The sequence below is a fragment of the Oncorhynchus gorbuscha genome, linkage group LG11 (assembly GCF_021184085.1).
Source record: "Oncorhynchus gorbuscha isolate QuinsamMale2020 ecotype Even-year linkage group LG11, OgorEven_v1.0, whole genome shotgun sequence".
Classification (NCBI taxonomy): Eukaryota; Metazoa; Chordata; class Actinopteri; order Salmoniformes; family Salmonidae; genus Oncorhynchus; species Oncorhynchus gorbuscha.
This window is the reverse complement of record NC_060183.1, coordinates 54841335-54861325: the sequence shown is the minus strand read 5'-3', so window position 1 is coordinate 54861325 and position 19991 is coordinate 54841335. Positions and strand designations below refer to the sequence as shown.

At 42.5% G+C, this 19991-nt stretch overlaps 1 protein-coding gene across 7 annotated transcripts in view; it reads left to right on the top strand.

The window, feature by feature from the left end:
• The window catches only part of LOC124048945 (zinc finger protein 618-like), a 36378-nt gene extending 16696 nt beyond the window's left edge, over positions 1–19682 (top strand). For 3 of the 7 annotated variants that reach the window (XM_046370135.1, XM_046370136.1, XM_046370134.1), the window contains 10 exons: positions 2299–2388; positions 3906–3989; positions 10104–10193; positions 10360–10455; positions 11908–11985; positions 12387–12431; positions 12851–12934; positions 13137–13214; positions 13855–14025; positions 14211–19682. In XM_046370135.1, coding sequence (XP_046226091.1) covers positions 2299–2388; positions 3906–3989; positions 10104–10193; positions 10360–10455; positions 11908–11985; positions 12387–12431; positions 12851–12934; positions 13137–13214; positions 13855–14025; positions 14211–15841 — 2447 coding nt within the window. In that variant the 3' untranslated portion in view covers positions 15842–19682. The remainder of the gene's footprint in view (positions 1–2298; positions 2389–3905; positions 3990–10103; positions 10194–10359; positions 10456–11907; positions 11986–12386; positions 12432–12850; positions 12935–13136; positions 13215–13854; positions 14026–14210) is intronic. The other 4 variants (XM_046370140.1, XM_046370139.1, XM_046370138.1 and 1 more) reach the window with 3 other exon arrangements.
• The last annotated feature ends 309 nt before the right edge of the window (positions 19683–19991 follow it).

Sequence of the window (19991 nt, the reverse complement as noted above, 5' to 3'; positions counted from 1 at the left end):
ATGACTGACAACTAGCCTTACTGTATGACTGACAACTAGCCTTACTGTATGACTGACAACTAGCCTTACTGTATGACTGACAACTAGCCTTACTGTATGACTGACAACTAGCCTTACTGTATGACTGACAACTAGCCTTACTGTATGACTGACAACTAGCCTTACTGTATGACTGACAACTAGCCTTACTGTATGACTGACAACTAGCCTTACTTTATGACTGACAACTAGCCTTACTGTATGACTGACAACTAGCCTTACTGTATGACTGACAACTAGCCTTACTGTATGACTGACAACTAGCCTTACTGTATGACTGACAACTAGCCTTACTGTATGACTGACAACTAGCCTTACTGTATGACTGACAACTTTATTGTCCCTTACACTTCAGCTCCACTATAAGTGTTTTGTTGCTTTCCCATCAGCATTTTCAATCGTCGTAGGGTTGTTGAGGGTGCTGCAACACACCCTGAAAATGAACAAAATTATATAAACGCTCAAAATATTGAAAATAAATTGATTTATGCATATCGGGTCTGGGTGAAAAAGCACCAGGTCCATTACGGAACGGGTCCATTTCGAAAGGCCTTCATCCTCCAATTTACACCAGAGATCTATATATAATGATGGGATGCTCATGTCTCCGCCCTAACAATGGGAGTCATTGTCCCAAAGGTGGGAAGGCAGGCAACAAGCTTACGTCCAAAATAAACCCATAGAAACGCATTGGGCTTGTCTTTGGACAGATTTTGGCGAGAGTGAAACCTCTTCCTCTCTGTTAAAACACACACACACAACAAGCCCCTGCCACTCACAACAAAGTTGTCACTTCTTCACCTCTAACAAGCTGTTTCAGCTCGTTATTTGCAGTTGAGGTTTGGTCCAACAGGATGGGTCACATGGACACAAACACAGAGACATTATTTTACTGTAATAGAGAAATTACCTTTTTGAACCATACCCTTTTTATTGGGTCTCAGCTCCTTAAATTGCTCGCAGAGCAGACGATACTAAAACAGTAGTATCAATGAACATTGATTCTGGGAAATCAATGCTCAGTTTGTCTTGTGCCCATTGTTGTACCATGATCCGCTCGCAGCATTTTAGTAAAGGATTCTTATTTTAGCTGTCTAGTCTGTTTTTATAAATGAGCAATAAGCATAAAACACATTATAAGGAGTTGGCAACTCATTCTCATTCTGAGAAATAAGGTAGCTAAGCCACTTGATTTCAACATCTGAACAAAGTGGACAGGCCAGCATGTTGTTCAAACAGTTGGAGACAGACCGAATGGTGTGCCGATAGATCCAAGTTAGCTAAACTTGAAATATTAAGGTTAGCTGGCTACTCACTAGCTCGTTCTATAAAAAGTTAGTCATTATTAGTGAATGTGCACTATGCATGGTTGAATTTGTAACAAAAAGGTCATTTTCATAGACCGACTTGAAAGCCAGATCGGTGATTATTGCAAAAAAGTCAGGTTAAACTACTGTATTATGATGATACAAAATATATTATGATTGGGTCTTATGGTTGTGGAAGGCTTATATTTACACTATATAATGTCACAAACCCTGAATTCAATATATTACTCTTGACTGTTTGAAACGCAGTGTATTTGACCTTTTTAATTGTACAGTATAGCTTAGTTAGAGAGAACATTACAAAAAAATCGACACACATTGTGAATCGCCCATAAGTTTGGGGGGGGGGATAAAACATATTATTTTTAGGCCATATCATCCAGCCCTATCCAAAACACCATCTTAATCATTTTTCCAGTAAGACATATGCCGATACATACAGAATGGCAATACCTGTCATATCACAAGTTATCAGGTACAGGAGAGAGCAATAATACATGCTGGGAGTCATGGAAATAAAAGTGCTGAAAGCATTTTGTCTCACCATTTTTTAAAAGACAAGTCTAAGCTATAAGATGAGAAATACCGAAGTCTTGGCGCAGTTACAGCCAACTAGCGCAAACTAATGTTAACTACCTGGCAATTTTTGAGAATCTGTACTTTGAGTCAGACTTGATATGTTATAAAAAATACTGCAATACTCAACTGTGTTGATTCCATCCCTAGTAAGAGTAGGTCTACATGCCAACACTACACACAAGCAAAGTCAATGGACCCATAACACAGCGAACTATCCACTGGTTTTATACCTTACTGAGTGAAATGAAACAAATTGGTGCTGTGCGCTAGACTATGACCAGCAGGATGTGATGTCATTGAATGCCATTGTGCCACAGACCAGACAATGCGATCTCTGTGTATCCGAATGCAGATAGCTTCCGCTACTCCTGTGACATCTGCGGGAAGAAGTACAAATACTACAGCTGCTTCCAGGAGCATCGCGACCTGCACGCTGTGGACGGTAACTGACTACCTACCTACCCTCTTCTCATTTACTCTCCTTTATTGCATTCCTACTAGGCCTTTTTCTATTCTTTGTCTGTTTGGATTCGAATGGTAGCTTGTTCTGCCTTAGACCTGGCACTGCAGTCGGCGTTCCAATTAATCCCAAAGGTGTTCGATGGGGTTGAGGTCAGCTCTTTGGAGGCCACAGTCATGTTCTTCCACACCGATATCGACAAACCATTACTGTATGGACCTCGCTTTGTAAATGGGGGCATTCTCATGCTGAAACAGGAAACAGGCCTTCCACAAAGTTGGAAGCACAGAATTGTCTAGAATGTATGCTGAACCGTTAAAATGTTCCTTCAATGGAACTAAGGTGTGGGGGGAAAAGCAGCCCCAGACCATTTATTCCTCCTTCACTAAACTTTACAGTTGGCACTATGTGTTGGGGTAGCGTTCTCCTGGCATCTGCCAAACCCATATTTGTCCGTCGGACTCTCAGATGGTGAAGCGTGATTTGTCAATCCAGAGAACGCGTTTCCACTCCCCGGAGTCCCATGGCGGCAAGCTTTGCACCACTACAGCCGACGCTTGGCATGGTGATCATTGGCTTGTGTGCGGCGGCTCGTCCATGGAAACCCATTTAATGAAGGTCCCGACGAACAGTTCTTGTGCTGACATTGCTTTTGGAACTCGGTAGTGAGTGTTGCAGCTTTTTTATTTTTATTTTTTACCTTTATTTCACTAGGCAAATCAGTTAAGAACAAATTCTTATTTACATTGACAGCCTACTGGGGAACAGTACACACCAAACGTAATCACAACACGCAGGTTGAAATATCAAAATAAACTCATGAGAGTTTGAGACTTATGGCAATTTAGCTAGCTAGCTTGCAGTTGCTAGCTAATTTGTCCTATTTAGCTAGCTAGCATTGTTGCTAGCTAATTTGTCCCGGGATATAAACATTGAGTTATTTTACCTGAAATGCACAAGGTCCTCTACTCCGACAATTAATCCACACATAAAACGGTCAGCTGAGTCGTTTCTAGTCATCGCTCCTCCTTCCAGGCTTTTTCTTCTTTGAACTTTATAAGACTATTGGCAACTTTCATAATTATGTGCATTACCACAACCGACCTCAAGTTCATCTATCAATCACCCACGTGGGTATAACCAAAGAGGAGATGGCACGTGTGTATATGCTTCCAAAAGCCAATAAGGAGTGGGAGAGGCCATGACTTGTATCGCGTTCTGCGTCACAAATCTAAGCGACTTCTATTTTTGCACCTGGCAACGCTGACCCTTGTTGGCGCCATGATTGAATAACATGCACGTGTACATTTATTTTGAAACGCTTGTGCATGCGACCTGAGCGGTCTGGTCAGCATGTAAGCATAAGTATCATTGTTGCCCTAAAAAAAAACGATTTCATTAACTTCCACTCATGGTTACTGCTGCTTTAAATAAAGTAACCCCTGTCAATTAACTTGACCTCTTTCTCTCCATATATATTTGTCGCCCCTTCACCCCAGACCCATACGAGCAGGTTGTTCTAGGACCTGTGGAAGACGTCAAGGAGGAGGAGCCAGTGGAACCCTTCCAGAAAGTAGGGCCAAGTAAGGCTGCACTGTATGCTGGTCTACTGTTGCTTGGCAGATTAGGGGATCGTGACTGGGCACATCGTACTTTGCTTTATATACACTACAGTTCAATAGTTTGGGGTCACTTAGAAATGTCCTTGTTTTCCATGAAAACATACATGAAATGAGTAGCAAAATGTACAGGAAATATAGTCAAGACGTTGACAAAGTTATAAATAATGATTTTTAATTGAAATATGAATTGTGTCAAAGAATCCTCCATTTGCAGCAATTACAGCCTTGCAAACATTTGGCATTTTTTTAAATTGTATTTTATTTCACCTTTATTTAACCAGTTGGCTAGTTGAGAACAGGTTCTCATTTGCAACTGCGACCTAGCCAAGATAAAGCATAGTAGTGTGAACAGACAACACAGAGTTACACATGGAGTAAACAATTAACAAGCCAATAACACAGAGAAAAAAGGGGAGTCTATATACAATGTGTGCAAAAGGCATGAGGTAGGCGAATAATTACAATATTCCAGATTAACACTGGAGTGATAAATGATCAGATGATCATGTACAGGTAGAGATATTGGTGTGCAAAAGAGCAGAAAAGTAAATAAATAAAAACTGTGGGGATGAGGTAGGTGAAAATGGGTGTGCTATTTACCAATAGATTATGTACAGCTGCAGCGATCGGTTAGCTGCTCAGCTAGCTGATGTTTGAAGTTGGTGAGGGAGAAAAGTCTCCAACTTCAGCGATTTTTGCAATTCGTTCCATTCACAGGCAGCAGAGTACTGGAAACGAAAGGCGGCCGAATGAGGTGTTCGCTTTAGGGATGATCAATGCGATACACCTGCTGGAGCGCGTGCTACGGATGGGTGTTGCCATCGTGACCAGTGAGCTGAGATAAGGCGGCGCTTTGCCTAGCATGGCCTTGTAGATGACCTGAAGCCAGTGGGTCTGGCGACGAATATGTAGTGAGGGCCAGCCGACTAGAGCATACAAGTCGCAGTGGTGGGTAGTATAAGGTGCTTTAGTGACAAAACGGATGGCACTGTGACAAACTGCATCCAGTTTGCTGAGTAGAGTGTTGGAAGCAATTTTGTAGATGACGTCGTCGAGGATCGGTAGGATAGTCAGTTCTAGTTAATTTGTTGAGATAATCTGAAGAGATTTCACCCCATGCTTCATGCAGCACCTTCCACAAATTGGATTGGCTTGATGGGCACTTACATTTACATTTAAGTCATTTAGCAGACGCTACGTATCATACGGTCAAGCTGCTCCCACAACAGCTCAATAGGGTTGAGATCCGGTGACTGCAGGCCACTCCATTGTAGACAGAATAGCAGCAGACTGCTTCCCTAAATAGTTCTTGCATAGTTTAGAGCTGTGCTTTGGGTCATTGTCCTGTTGTAGGAGGAAATTGGCTGCAATTAAGCACTGTCCACAGGGTATGGAGTGATAGCCTTCCTTCTTCAAGATCCCTTTTACCCTGTACAAATCTCTCACTTTACCACCATCAAAGCATCCCCAGACTATCACATTGCCTCCAGCATGCTTGACAGATGGTGTCAAGCGCTCCTCCAGCATCTTCATTAATTTCTGTGTCTCACGAATATTCTTCTTTGTGATCCGAACACCTCAAACTTAGATTTGTCTGTCCATAACTTTTTCCAATCTTCCTCTGTCCAGTGTCTGTGTCCTTTTTGCCCATCTTAATCTTTTCTTTTTATTGGCCAGTCTGAGATATGGCTCTTTCTTTGTAATTCTGCCTAGAAGGCCAGCATCCCGGAGTCGCCTCTTCACTGTTGACATTGAGATGGGTGTTTTCCGGGTCCTATTTAATGAAGCTGCCAGTTGAGGACTTGTGAGGCATCTGTTTCTCAAACTAGACACTCTAATGTACTTGTCTTCTAGCTCAGTTGTACACTGGGGCCTCCCACTCTCTATTCTGGTTAGAGACAGTTTGCGCTGTTCTGTGAAGGGAGTAGTACACAGAATTGTATGAGATCTTCAGTTTCTTGGCAATTTCTCACATGGAATAGCCTTCATTTCTCAGAACAAGAATAGACTGAAGAAAGTTCTTTGTTTCTGGCCATTTTGAGCCGGTAATCGAACCCACAAATGCTGATGCTCCAGATACTCAACAAGTCTAAAGAAGGTCAGTTTGATTGCTTCTTTAATCAGAACAACCGTTTTCAGCTGTGCTAACATAATTGCAAAAGAGTTTTCTAATGATCAATTGGCCTTTATAAAATGATAAACTTGGATTAGCTAACACAACGTGCCATTAGGACACAGGAGTGATGGTTGCTGATAATGGGCCTCTACGCCCATGTAGATATTCCATAAAAAATCTGTAGTTTCCAGCTACAATAGTCATTTGCAACATTAACAATGTCTACACTGTATTTTTGATCAATTTGATGCTATTTTAATGGGCAAAAAAAAAAAAAAAACATTTTCAAAAACACATTTCTAGGTGACTCCAAACTTTGAAAGGTTGTGTGTGAGATATATAGACAGAGATATGTAGATATATCTATGTAGAGAAATATATCTCTACATACACACACACACACAGTGGTTCTTCCTATAAAAGTTGGCGTACTTCTTGCAGGCTGCTGCAAAATTCTATGGCATGTTATTTGTCAGCCATTGTTCCCATTAATGGTAGTACTAGTTTGCCCACCAGAGGGCATCTTTGAGACGTTAAGTTATAGAAATTACTTGGAGCTGGTGGCCTATGAGTCAAAGGGAGCCTTGGAATAGCACAGACTATATGGGATAGAATTTTTTTGATTTGATAATTTGATGAATATTATGGGTTTTCTATTCCAAGAAAAACAAATGCATTTCTTACTGTAGCTGTTTTAGCGTAACTGATTTGCAGCAAGGCCTACTTAAATATACAGTATATCAATCATTAATTTGTGCATGTCATCACACAGCATACAAGTCATCCATGTCTTTAAATACAGTCAAGCATTTTAGTTATAAAACTAAATAACAAAGGGAGCCTTGATTAATTTTACAATCACAGCTAAAGTGATTTAATTAAGGGTTTGAGTTAGGAAAATATGGTGCTGTACAACATGACCGGTTGGCGTAGGCCTAGGCTATTAAGTGACTGCGAGTGAAGAGCAAAATAATCCTTACATTTCCACATAAAAATCAGATTTTTAAAGACCAGTCCCCATGCTCTGTCATTCAGTGATTTTGATTCCCATAGTAATTTGTTATGGAGCCATCCAGATGTGGTTAGAAAACAGTGCATTTGGTGGGCTATGCAAAAGACATGCCTCGCAAACATTCATTAATACTGTACATTTAAAGTCCCTAAACTCTGCAAGTCTATTGTCCTGCTGAGAGCTCACCGGTGTGCCTGGAATGGATTGTGACTCAATTTTGTTCTTCGCAATCTTCAACGTGTCATTTTTCGCCTGGCTCTCGGCCAATGCCGCCTGGCTCTCGGCCAATGCCGCCTGGCTCTCGGCCAATGCCGCCTGGCTCTCGGCCAATGCCGCCTGGCTCTCGGCCAATGACGCCTGGCTCTCCGCCAATGACGCCTGGCTCTCCGCCAATGACGCCTGGCTCTCCGCCAATGACGCCTGGCTCTCCGCCAATGCATCAGCTGTAGCCCATATTGCTACCCTCAGAATTTAGTTTTGTAGCTTAATTAATTTGATTAATATTATGGTGTTTCTATTTCATGAAAAAACCTTTCTTATTGTAGCCGATGTAGGCCTAAGTGTTTCCGTTAGGAAAATATGGCACTATTCAGTGATATTTATTCCCTAGTGTCCTGCTGATAGTTGAAATAAACATCTGCATTTTGAAAGTGGTTTTAGAATTTTATTAACAAAAGCATGAAGATGTTGATGAACAAATACTGTACAGTATATGCTTTATCCAACATTTTGCAGTTGCATGAGGTTTGGAGTTAGAAATGTAAAACTTTAGAGTACTTAATACATTGCAAGTTGCGGGGATTTTCTTTTCACACCTAGCCGAGCTATTAGACTATTCTTTTTGTAAAAGTATGAAGTCTATTGTCCTGCTAATAGCCCATCATGGAATCATTGTTTGCAGAATTCACGGCTTGCTACACTTATGAAAAACAAAAATGCCTTCAGCTGTCCATCACTACTATAAATAAAAACACAGCATCTACAGTGGCACAAATATATAATGGAATTTGATAAAAAGGTTAATGCACATAATTTTCAATCTTATACTAACAAGTGGTTGCCATGGTGAATAATCCAATAATAATTGGTATGACACGGTTCTCGGAACTCATTATGGGGCAGTTTCTAAATGAAAATACTTGTAGATCAATAATATGTCCCTGTAGATCTAATTAAATAGAGGATTGGAGGATTCTAAATGAATATCTAAGGGGCATTTTTCATTAGGGCAAATATGGTATGCGATATTGAGTTGGATATTCTCTAAGATTATACATTTCTTAGGGTCATTTCTATAATTACAATGCAGGAATAATAAAAATAATCATCATCATAATAATAATCCCACAACTCATTAACTGGCTACTATCTTCAATGTAATGGTTAATTCAGAAGGATAAACCCATAGGTTTTAGGCCTGCAGTAGGTTGTAATAATCACTGCCTTCTGGGAATGTTAAATCCAAAAGTTATGGGTGACGATAGAATTTTGGCTGTCAGAAGTATTAGAATCAAACAATGTCAGCCTTCTTAAATGCTCTATTGTCCAAATGTTTTTAAAGTGGGTGTGGGCGATGGAGAGAAACAAAATGGTGCAGTTTGAGGCCATGAGGTGGAGAGTTATGCGGGTGCTGGATATAAAAGTAGTGCAAAATGCAACACGCATCTGATTTATTCATTACGAATAGGGTTTTGTTTACATTCTTCACTGTAACCACAATGTCACAAATGATTGAACACACACATGAGCAGATTACACACATGAGCAGATTAATTTGGTAAAAACATTTATTAATTAAGACTATCAGAAAGAATGTTGATACTTATGTATTACTTATGTTTCTTCATCACATCAGCAAAGGACTCTGTTTCAGAAACTCCCTTTTATATAGAGGGGCTATCACTCGTTCACACTGGTAAATAAAGACCGTTTGTTATTTATAATGTTTTTAGAGGAAGCTAAACCAAAACCTTTTTTTTTGTTGAAAATCAAGGGTTTTTCTTTATTTTTCTATTTTCTACATTGTAGAATAATAGTGAAGACATCAACTGTGAAATAACACATATGGAATCATGTAGTAACCAAACAAGTGTTAAACTAATTCTAGATGAGAGCCAGTTTCATCATAGGCGCTTAATGGTTTTTGCGACTGCACTTGAAGAAACTTTCAAAGTTCATAATTTTCTGGATTCACTTCATGTCTTAAAGTAATGATGGACTCTCTTTGCTTATTTCAGCTGTTCTTGCCATATATGGACTTGGTCTTTTACCAAATAGGGCTATCTTCTGTATACCACCCCTAACTTGTCTCAACACAACTGATTGGCTCAAACTCATTAAGAAGGAAAGAAATTCCACAAATGTACTTTTAACAAGGCACACCTGTTAATTGAAATGCATTCCAGGTGACTACCTCATGAAGCTGGTTGAGACAATGCCAAGAGTGAGCCTAGCTCTCAAGGTAAAGGGTGAAGAATCTCAAATATAAAATATATTTATTTTATTTAGATTACTACATGACTCCATGTGTTATTTCATAGTTTTGATGTCTTCACTATTCTACAATGTTAAAAATAATTGAAATCCTTGAATGACTAGGTGTAAACTTTTGACTGGTACTGTATATTTTATTTATATTCAAAGTAGTTTTTTAAATATCTGAAATCCTACTTTTGCAGTGTGTTAAGGAAATGTTTTTAGTTTTATCCTCATTTAAATTGCAATGCAATTTTGCTCTCAAGATAGGTATAATTAGTACATATAATTTATGACTGTAATAACATATTATTTAGATGTCTATCAATGTCCCAACTATTTAAAATGAAGGAAACCATTTCAGTGAACCACCAAGGATGCTACTCTTACCATTGCAGAATGAGATTTTGTATATTTATTGCATGCAAATGTGATATTTTATGTAACCACTTTTTCTCATTGTCCCCCACAGAAACGGGAAGCTACGAGTGTGAGTTCTGTGGGAAGCAGTATAAGTACTTCAACCCATACCAGGAGCATGTGGCTCTTCACCAACCAATGAGTAAGTCATCTCACAGGTGTACAAAAGGGACTAGTCGTCTGTTGTAGTCAATAACCTCCCTCTCTTACCTATCAAACTCACTGGCGTCCTCAAGTCACTTCTCATTGGTTCATGTAAAGTATATATTATATAATATTTGATGACAATGACAACTCTCTTCCCACAGATTTCTCCTTTGATAATATGAAGTCGCCTCGATCACGTGGAAGTGTGGATGGAAACATGGACGTTAGCAAATTCAGTGCCACTAAATTAGAAACAGGTATGGAGAACTGGCCTGGGATCTGTGCTTAAGCAGCTCGCACTCTCACAACTGAGACTTTAGCAATCACTGCGCGTGAACGAATACAGTATAATGTATACCACTTAAAGGTGTTAACTTTTAGACCATCAAATAGACTTGCAAATTTACCCAAATCGTGGGTAGGTTCAATCAAACCCCACAAACAGTGAAGGCACTGTATCTAAGCTGTAACATCATTTGACATCACTGTAAAAGTGTGGGCGGCAGGTGTGGGCGGCAGGGTAGCCTAGTGGTTAGTGTTGGACTAGTAACCGAAAGGTTGCAAGTTCGAATCCCCGAGCTGACAAGGTAAAAATCTGTCGTTCTGCCCCTGAACAGGCAGTTAACCCACTGTTCCTAGGCCGTCATTGAAAATAAGAATTTGTTCTTAACTGACTTGCCTAGTAAAATAAAGGTTAAAAAATTTTTTTTTTTTAAATCCCGCGGAACTATTCCCCTCAACCCCACCTATTGGTAGCTGGGTAAAAAATATTTAAATATTGAATGTCTGCTTTTTTTTGAGCATGGAGAAGTTATTCATGCTTTCTGAAGGCACTGTATCTAAACTTTTAATATTCATGGTCAAATTACCGGGGCCCACATTGATTTTATTAGCCACTCTCACTGTGATGTCATATTAAAAACGTCAAACATTTATCTTTGCCCCATGGCAGAATGAGTAGAATTGCATGAAATTAGTTATACAATTGCAAAATCTTCTCTCCGCCCCATGGCAAAACTTTTAAACTAACATTTTCACTTTTTTTCTCTCCGATGTTATTAAGATGGGGGCCGCTGGACAGGTGGTTTGGGGTGGGGCACTGCAGCCCCTCATGAGGAGTTCACATGTATTGTAGTCCCCATCCCTGCCATAAACCAAGGCTACAATCTCCTGCCGTAATCTGAAACGCAGCCTTAGCGCCTCTTATCTATCATATCGCTCACCTGATCAGTTCCTATCTCTCTCCACTGAGCAGTTTGTCTATGGAGAGCTATTTAAAGCTTGACAGTCTCTCCTAGCGCACAGATATGGGTCAAAAGAGAGAGTGGAGAGGAGTACTCGGACCCATATTTAAACGCTATGGGTGAATTCTCATTTTATTTTTAAAAATTGTGAAGAAAGGGGAGTGAATCATACCAAGGACATGATAGAATTCAATACAGAGTATAGTGGGCGTTTCGCTATGGATTGGTATTGTGTAGGCTTCGGAAATCATCTATTGCGTCAATATCCCCTACTATTGTATGATATGTATCCACCTGCTTTTCACCCATGTGTTGTCAGTCACTCAAAAAATACAGTAGGTCTGCACTCAGGTATTTTTAGTGTATGTGGACTAACTGGTTCTACGCACCAGGTAGGAAATGTTTCGGGACGCGCCATGGTTTTCCTTTTTCCTTGTCAGTTCAAACATTGTTTATCTTTCACAGACAGTCCCTTTAGTCGGAAAATAGAAAGCAAGACCCAGTCCAGCCTGGTGGACACCAACAGTTCCCAGAACTCAAGCGGTAAGCACCGAGGCACTTCTCATAAGCTGTGTGCCTGTGTGTTTTATGAATGTCTTTCTGATAAGATGTGTTCTTACTGAGACCTGGGTAGAACACTGCGGTAGATGGAGAGTGAATCAGACAGGAGTGCGAGTGTTGGTTTAGTGTCCAAGCACATTCAAATTGAGGCCTTGGTCTGATTCTCTACCCCTCTCCCTGAAGTACACACTCATTTTCTCCCCCTTGTGGGTAAACAAAATAATTGATTGGCTTAGAAATACCCATGCTTACATCAATCGAATGCTTTTAACTCCACAAGGGGAGGAGAACAAATGCACACTCTGAAATTGGTGACAAGTAGGGAATCCTATCTAAAAATCCATGCAATGTCTGTGATGTCACTTTCTCACGCTCTCCCTCAGGTACTCCAAGCCCCCTGGTGGCCGGTTCGTTCCCTGCATCACAGAGTGAGTCCACCTCTCTCGCTGCCTGCCTGAACACAAATGTGACCATTTCACCCTCTCCGTGTTTTCCTACTCACTTGTCATTTCTTATCAGTCTCCCTGTTAATTTGGGCTTGTCACACTTGCACCTCCATTTTGTAATTGTTTGTGATCCTGTAGTAGTTGATGTGAAGGTTTGGATTTGGGCAGGTTACTCCATGGTGAATTGGAAGAGACTATGTTGGCATAACTGTTTTTTTTTAGTGTTGTCGTGGCAGCAGATGACTTATACATTACTTCAGCTGGCCATACTGCTTCTGTGCCCTTCAGCAAAAACCTGTTACTATTGACAAGCCAGTTGGGAAATGTCATGAAAAAGGTATTAAATTAAGCAAGCAATCAAATGATGTTTATTTATTTACATCTTTTTGCAAATGCATTAGTCACAAAGTGCTTCACAACAATCCGGGCCTACAGCCCCCAAAACCCCAAAGACAAGGCGACAGTGGCAGAGACCAAGTCTCTAGGTAGGAAGACTCAATCACTCCTCAATGGCATAGATAGATGATATTAAGTAGGTTTAACATGTGTTTTATATGTGTTAAAATTAAACATCTCGTCACAGTGGCCTAGATCTTGGACCACTCAGGGGATAGACTGGGCAGGTCCACAGTGGATGTGCTCTTGTTACAATACGGGAACCCTTTTTTCTGGGCCTTGTGTTTCTAGAACCCTACACATGTGGCGCCTGTGGCATCCCGTTCCAGTTCTACAACAACCTGCTGGAGCACATGCAGTCCCACGCTGGTGAGTTACCTGCACCTTGAGGGACCGATACAGCACCAGACTGGCTGTAAGCCCAAGTGTAACACTAAAGTGTAACACTATCAGTCAAATGGGTTGGAGAGGGGCTTTCAGCAGAAGTGGAAATGTACTGTTGTAATGGCTGAATACTTCAGATACTGTATTTCCAGCTATTGGAATTGCTTATTCCTTTGCACAAAGCTCAGCCAAATTAGGTGACCGAAATAGCTGCTGGTACAGCACTCCAAGCTAAAACGCACAAATTCCTAGGAGAGAGAAGGGATATTTTCATCTACACTTTGATTTTTGCATTTTCTAATTTATTTTTTTGCATATTAAATTGAGTATGCTCTTTGTTACAACCATTTCACCCCTGTTGTTTTATAATGTGTAGCCACTATTAGAGGCTAGTGGTTGTTTCCTAACCCTATGTAACTATCTGTTAACTTTGGAGCTAGTAGCCAATAGCCAACCCTCTGGTTATTAACTTTTAGCTAAATCCATTGTAGCTCGTTGCTAGCTGGCCCATTAACAATTAGTCATTAGTTAACCCTTTAGCCAACCTCATGTTATTATTAGCAATTAACCAACTTTTAGCTGTGGACCTTCTCTATCACAGAATGCTAACCCTCTATCCCCCCAGCGGATAATGAGAACCACACCAAAGGGGGGTCTCCAAAGACTTCACCAGGCCCAGCCTCACAGGACCAACTGTGGAGGTCCCCCCAGCCCCAGCATCAGGCCCAAGCTCAAATAGTTCAAGTCCAGATACAGGCTCAGCCCCAGCCAACACAGAGAAACCACTACACCAACCGTGAGTAGGCTACTATTCATGAATGTCATAGTCATGCTGCTTATGAATGAACACACTTAGGCCACACTGCCTATGAAAACACACTCAAACTCGTTCTCCTCTACCTCATTTTCCATCTATTTTTCTATTTCTCCTTTCACTCTCTCCTCTCACTGCTCCTCTCCTATGCCTCTCTCTATCCACAGAGAACAGTGGTGGACTACCAGAGAAGGAAAGGCAGCAGGTGGCTGAGCGTCTCCTCAGGGTGATGTGTACAGACCTAGGCGTGCTCAACATGCTCAACAGCAAGGACTTCCTGAAGCTGGCCCAGACTCTAGTGGACACGGGCGCCCGCCACGGTGCCTACTCCACCCGCGAAGCCCTGGGCAACATGAGCTCACTGGCCCTGCGCCAGCTTCCCCGCATGTACAACCAGATCAAGGTGAAGGTGACCTGCGCCCTGGGCTCCAACACCTCACTGGGCATCGCCGTCACCTGCCACTCCCAGACAGTGGGGCCTGACGCCTGCCTAGTGCTGACAGCCTACCAGGTGGAGGGATCCAGGCTCAAACGCTATGTTCTAGGTGTCAAGGAGGCAGACCTGAGGGAGGGACCTGAGCAGGTACACCAGTGGACCCAGAACGTGCTGTCGGAGTTTGTCATGTCGGACATCCGCACGGTGTACGTGACTGAGCCGAGGGTGTTGGGGGTGGGGGGCTCGCCGCTGGGTGGAGGCGGGCGGGGGAAGGTGTGTCTGCGATGCGCCGGGTGCTCGCTGGGTGTAGTGGTCCAGGCGGTGCTTGGGAAGCGCAGCCTGCAGGCGCGGGGGCTCCACGAATTGACTGAGCTGCTGGCTACCTGCCGTGACATTGCTGCCTCCACCAGCCTCTCGTTATGTGACGACTCCACCAGTGCCACTATCGACGAGGGCACGTCTAACCCCTCCGCTCCCCCCAGGCCTAGCCCCACCCCTCCCTGCTGGGACCGCACGGCTGAGGCCCTGCTTCAGGTGCATGCCCACTTTGAGCAGATATGTGAGGCATACGGGAGGAGCAAGGCCACAGCTTCTACGCTGCAGGGCCTCAACAAACACCTGCTGGGGACGCTAGCCTGCCTGCTGGCCCCTCTACGCCTTGCCGCCCTGGAGCTCAGCAGTCAGAGGAGGCCCACCCTGCAGCAGGTGCTACCTGTCTACCTGCGACTGGAGAAACTGTTCACTTCCAAGGCTGGGGAGGTGGGGACCGCCAGCAAGCTCTGCCACTACTTCCTGGAAGCCCTGAAGGAGAACTTTAAGGTGGAGAAAGCCCACCAGGTAGCCATGGTCCTGGATCCTCAGCTGAAGCTGCGTCCCGTCCCAGCCTACCAGCATGAGGAGATCATCGCCCGCGCCTGCGAGATGGCCACAGACCCCCATGATGGGGGGCAAGCCACCGGTGGGGGGTCCGGAGGTGAGGATGTGGATGGACCCTCAACACCCAAACGGCTTAGAGTGAACGTCCCCGGGGGTGGAGTGAACACCAGAGGGGTAGTAGCTGTGTCATCGGAGGCATCGTCAGATGAAAGCCAGACCCAGGTGAGACAGGAGGTTTTCCAGTATCTGGCTGAACCACTCCTCCAGGGCAACACCCCAGACCTCTTCCACTACTGGAGCACCGTGGTGGGTGACCGCTTCCCCAGACTGGCACGCCTAGCACTGTGGCTGCTGGCCGTGCCCGCCGTGGGCATCCGCAGCGAGTGTGTGAGTGTCTGTGAGCAGAGCCTGGCCATGAAGAGGAGACAGCAGGTCACCACTGAGGAGATGAGCAAACTCATCTTTCTGCGCTCCAACATGGCCTGAACGTTAGCCTGACCACCAACGCCGACCTAACCATGACCTCTCCACCAATGACTACAGACCATCTACATGGGGATAGGGGAACCCTGAGGAGCCATACTCGTGAACTTTTGCTTAGACCCAAGGTTTATACCTGTTGTCTAAAATGGCAAGCTGCTCGCGTTTCTCATAGGCCAACCTGGCACAATTAGTTATGATGCTGAGGTCAACCAGCTGAGCACATCATTAAATTATGTAAAAGATTCTGTATCGGCCAATTCAAATCATTGACATAGTTGGATGTGATCCAGCACGTTTTCACGAAAGCGTCCTTGCCAGAAGTCCACAGGCAAGTTAGTAACTAGCTAGTTCACAGTGTAGAGAGTCTGGTTCCTGACAATTGTCACAACTTGCGGCGTAGGTTCGAATCCCCCATGGGATGTTTTATTTTATCAAACACCTGGACTGGTTGGATACTGTTCAAGAAGGTGAGGAATAGGGGGATATTCTCAAGATGCTGATCTGGTTAGTGCCAAATGCAACAACCAAGAATTATCAGCAGTTGAATGGCTTAAAAGTCCTAGGATAAATGTCAAGGATGTTAAGGGTGTTGCATATGGTGCTAGCTAGTAACCTCTATTATTAGTTGATCCTTAAAGAACTTTCTCTGTCTTTCGCTGAATCACTTCTAGCCTAGTCTCGTCCACCAGCCAGCTGTGCTTCTGTCGAGCAGTATGGTTTCACAGCGCCTCAGAATGAGACTTGATTGGAAGTCTATGGCAGGAGCAGATGAAACAAGCACTGGTTTTAATTGACTGGTCTGTTTCCATCACCATCTAACCATTAGTTAGATCCTCTTCCCTACATAGTGGACTTCAAAGCATGAGCAGCGCAACTCATTTAAACAAGGAAGTAAGTTCAGAAAATCTGAAAGTATGCATCTTATAAATGGTTTTCACATATCAAAGTCATATGCCCGAACTCCGACTCGACTGGGTTTCCCAAAAGTAATATGGTCAATGTGATAACATTTTATTTAGATATTTTAAAATGTCCCGTGTAATACAGCTGTAGCGGCTCTCTACATTGACATAAAATTCATTTAGCAGACATTCTTATCCACAGCGACTTGTATTACTGGGTGTATACATTTGTATACTTTTTTTCCATTTTTCATACTGGTCACCCGTGGGACTCGAACCCCCAGTCCTGGCATTGCAAGTGCCATGCTCTGCCAACCAAGCTACATGGGATCACAGGACCGCTCTCTCCTCGATTTTTAACCACACACACTTTTCAAGTCTCACTTTATTGCACTGTGTTACCAGGCGAGGTTTCTTCTGACCTTAGACGTCATAGTCAACATCATGCCTTCACATGATCAAATTGCCTTCTTTTCATCCATGGCTTAAAGTTGTCTGACTTTAGTAACTACTTGAAGGACTAAGCTAGGCATACATTAGACAACGATACAAGTCTTTACGTCGTTGGCCCACTCACATTATGCAAATTGTCTGCATAATCTTGTCATCCTGGTGTCTGCGACAGGTGTGCTCACATTACACCAGTTTGCTCACATTGTGTCATGTCTAGACCCCTCCTTGTCCTATTTCCAGATGTGTCATGGCCACCTCCTACTATGTGGCTGTAGCTGAGCAACGGAGGACAAGTTGCATGTCACATTGTAGCCCCTCACTACGGAAGATACAACAGAACATTTTGTGCAGCAAAATAATCGGAACCTAAAATGTGGATCGGGACTGTGCAAAACCCATAATCGCACCCAATCACATTATGCGACCTACGGCATCTTGGTTGGAGCTTACAACATCACGATTTACCTGCGATTGTAGTGGATCCCAAATTGTGGCAAAATCCCAGTTTATAATCGCATGATGTATGGTCAACTTAAGGCGGAGCGTGGCCTCCGGTGGTTGTGTATGGCCTGGCCTCAGATTCGTTTTGGACAATGTTGCGATTCAACTCCACTGTGTTACTGAGTGACTATACTGAATGACTTGACAGTTGGGGTGGGTATGTTTGGGAACTCGTTGGTCTGATTGCCCCTGGCTTGTTAGTGGCATCTTTCTACTTTTTCATTGTGGTGTCTTTCAGTCTGGTCCTCAATTGTCTTTAGCCATGTTGTTTTTAGACCGTCTTCCAGTACACCAAGCATCATGTGTCTTTATGTACTATGTCAGTTTCTCATATTTATTAGTCTTTCTTAGACTTCATTTGTTGTTTGTACTTTTTACATCAAAGATAGACCCATGTGTTAATTTATCCAAAAGCAAATAGTCCAAAGAAACGTACTGGTGTGGCTGTTATGGTTTCATGCTTTTAATTCATGCACTGGATTTGTTTAGGATTTTGATTGAAGGATTAAATGTTTTGCCAATGTATGTTCAACCTTCCCCTTCCTTGAATTTTGTCTGTCCTCCGTTCAGAGAGACACTTTCTAATTTAGGAGTTGAGTGTGTGAAATCGTTGTTGCCTTTGTACAAACTTGCACAAATTAGTTGGAATGTGCATAACATCTCAAATGGCTTGACCAATGCTATATTGGAAGTGAGTGTCACACACCGAGGTGCATCTCGATAAACTTCCCATTCAGTATAGATAGTTCAGACTTAACTTTCCTCTGTCCAAAGCAGTGGTGTGCTTTTTTTGTAACCTCAAATTCTATGACTGAAGGACATGCAGTAAAGGCTCTGGTCTGTCCGACATGATGATTTTTGGATCTGTCCAATATGATCAAATAGTAAGTGTAGCATATAGATAATGGAACTGAAATTGATGTTTTAGTTTGGTCTCTTTTTTTTTTTTGCACCCGTAGTGAATGGATTTTACCTGTAGATCTTAAATTAGGATTTCAAGCAAAAAATGATCCTGAACACGCAGTCGGTCGTTGATGTCGGTATCTCCAATACTACTACTACGATTGTCTCATACGCTTTCTTTGGTAAGATTAGAATTATTACAAGATATGCATGTAATCAATATTAGAGTACTGATCTATTCTATCATATAAGCCAGTGTGTTTCTTCTAAGACGGAACAGTTTCAGGGGGTTAGAAGTTGCTCCTAGGCACAGATCTAAGATCTGCTTAACCTCCCAAAATCCTAGCTTTAAACATTAGGGGCAAAGGAACAAACTGACTTTAGCTCAGTCTAGGGGCAACTTTGACATACTCCTTTCAGGGGTGGCAGTATGTAAATACAAGAGAACTGCTGTTTTATTCCACTAGAGGGAGCAAGTGTTGCAGAAATGGGGAGCACCGTTGATAACACCATACCTCTTTTTATAAACTAACATTTCAAAGGTTTTGATACTCACAACTCAAGCTAAATACTGTTATAGAGAACTAAATTCAAACTTAAAAGAATAAAAATAAAAAATGCTGCTAACCTATGGCTTCACAGGAACACAGGTCGCAATCTTTTTCCACTAGGTGTGTTGAAAGAAGATGCAAATGTTAACTGTAAATACAAGATGGCTAACATGAATAGTCTTTCCCTCATGTTCACAATTTTTGATGCTCAATTGGAATTGAGAATAGTCTGTTATTTTATGGAGACTTGTCATTCTTTTCTTTTTATACTCTGCTGGGCTGCAAAAAAATATTTCAAGTTTATTTTGATTCCATAATTTGTCATTTTATCACGCTTTGGCAAATAGTTTTGTTCCGTTTTTGTGGATTTGAGTTGTCTTATCGGTAGGCTTAATTTATACTTTTGTAGTGACACTATTTTTATACTACTGATAGGATCAAGAGTCTTTTGTCAGGCGTGACAGCGCTGTACAATGTTATGAAATACATTACCCACTGTAGTATGTGCTGTGTGAATAAACTGGCTGAAATTAACCTCTGGCTGTGCAGTGTCCATGCATTGAGTGGAGTGTGTGTAAAAGACAGAAAGGGCTCTTAACATATAGACCAAGTTAGTTAGCCCCTCCATTCAGATATGAACATGATGAGAGACTGGTGGCTGCTTTTCAGTGGCATAGAAAGAGAGGGCTCCCACATGGAGAGGGAGAGCAAGGCCTTACACAGTGGCTGAGTGAGACTGAGGGGGCGAATAGGCCTTACATAAAGGCAGTGAGAGAAGAATCACTTGCAAGGAGAAAGAGAGTGAGGCCTTACAGAGAGGCTGGTTGGTTGGAGGTGCGTGCA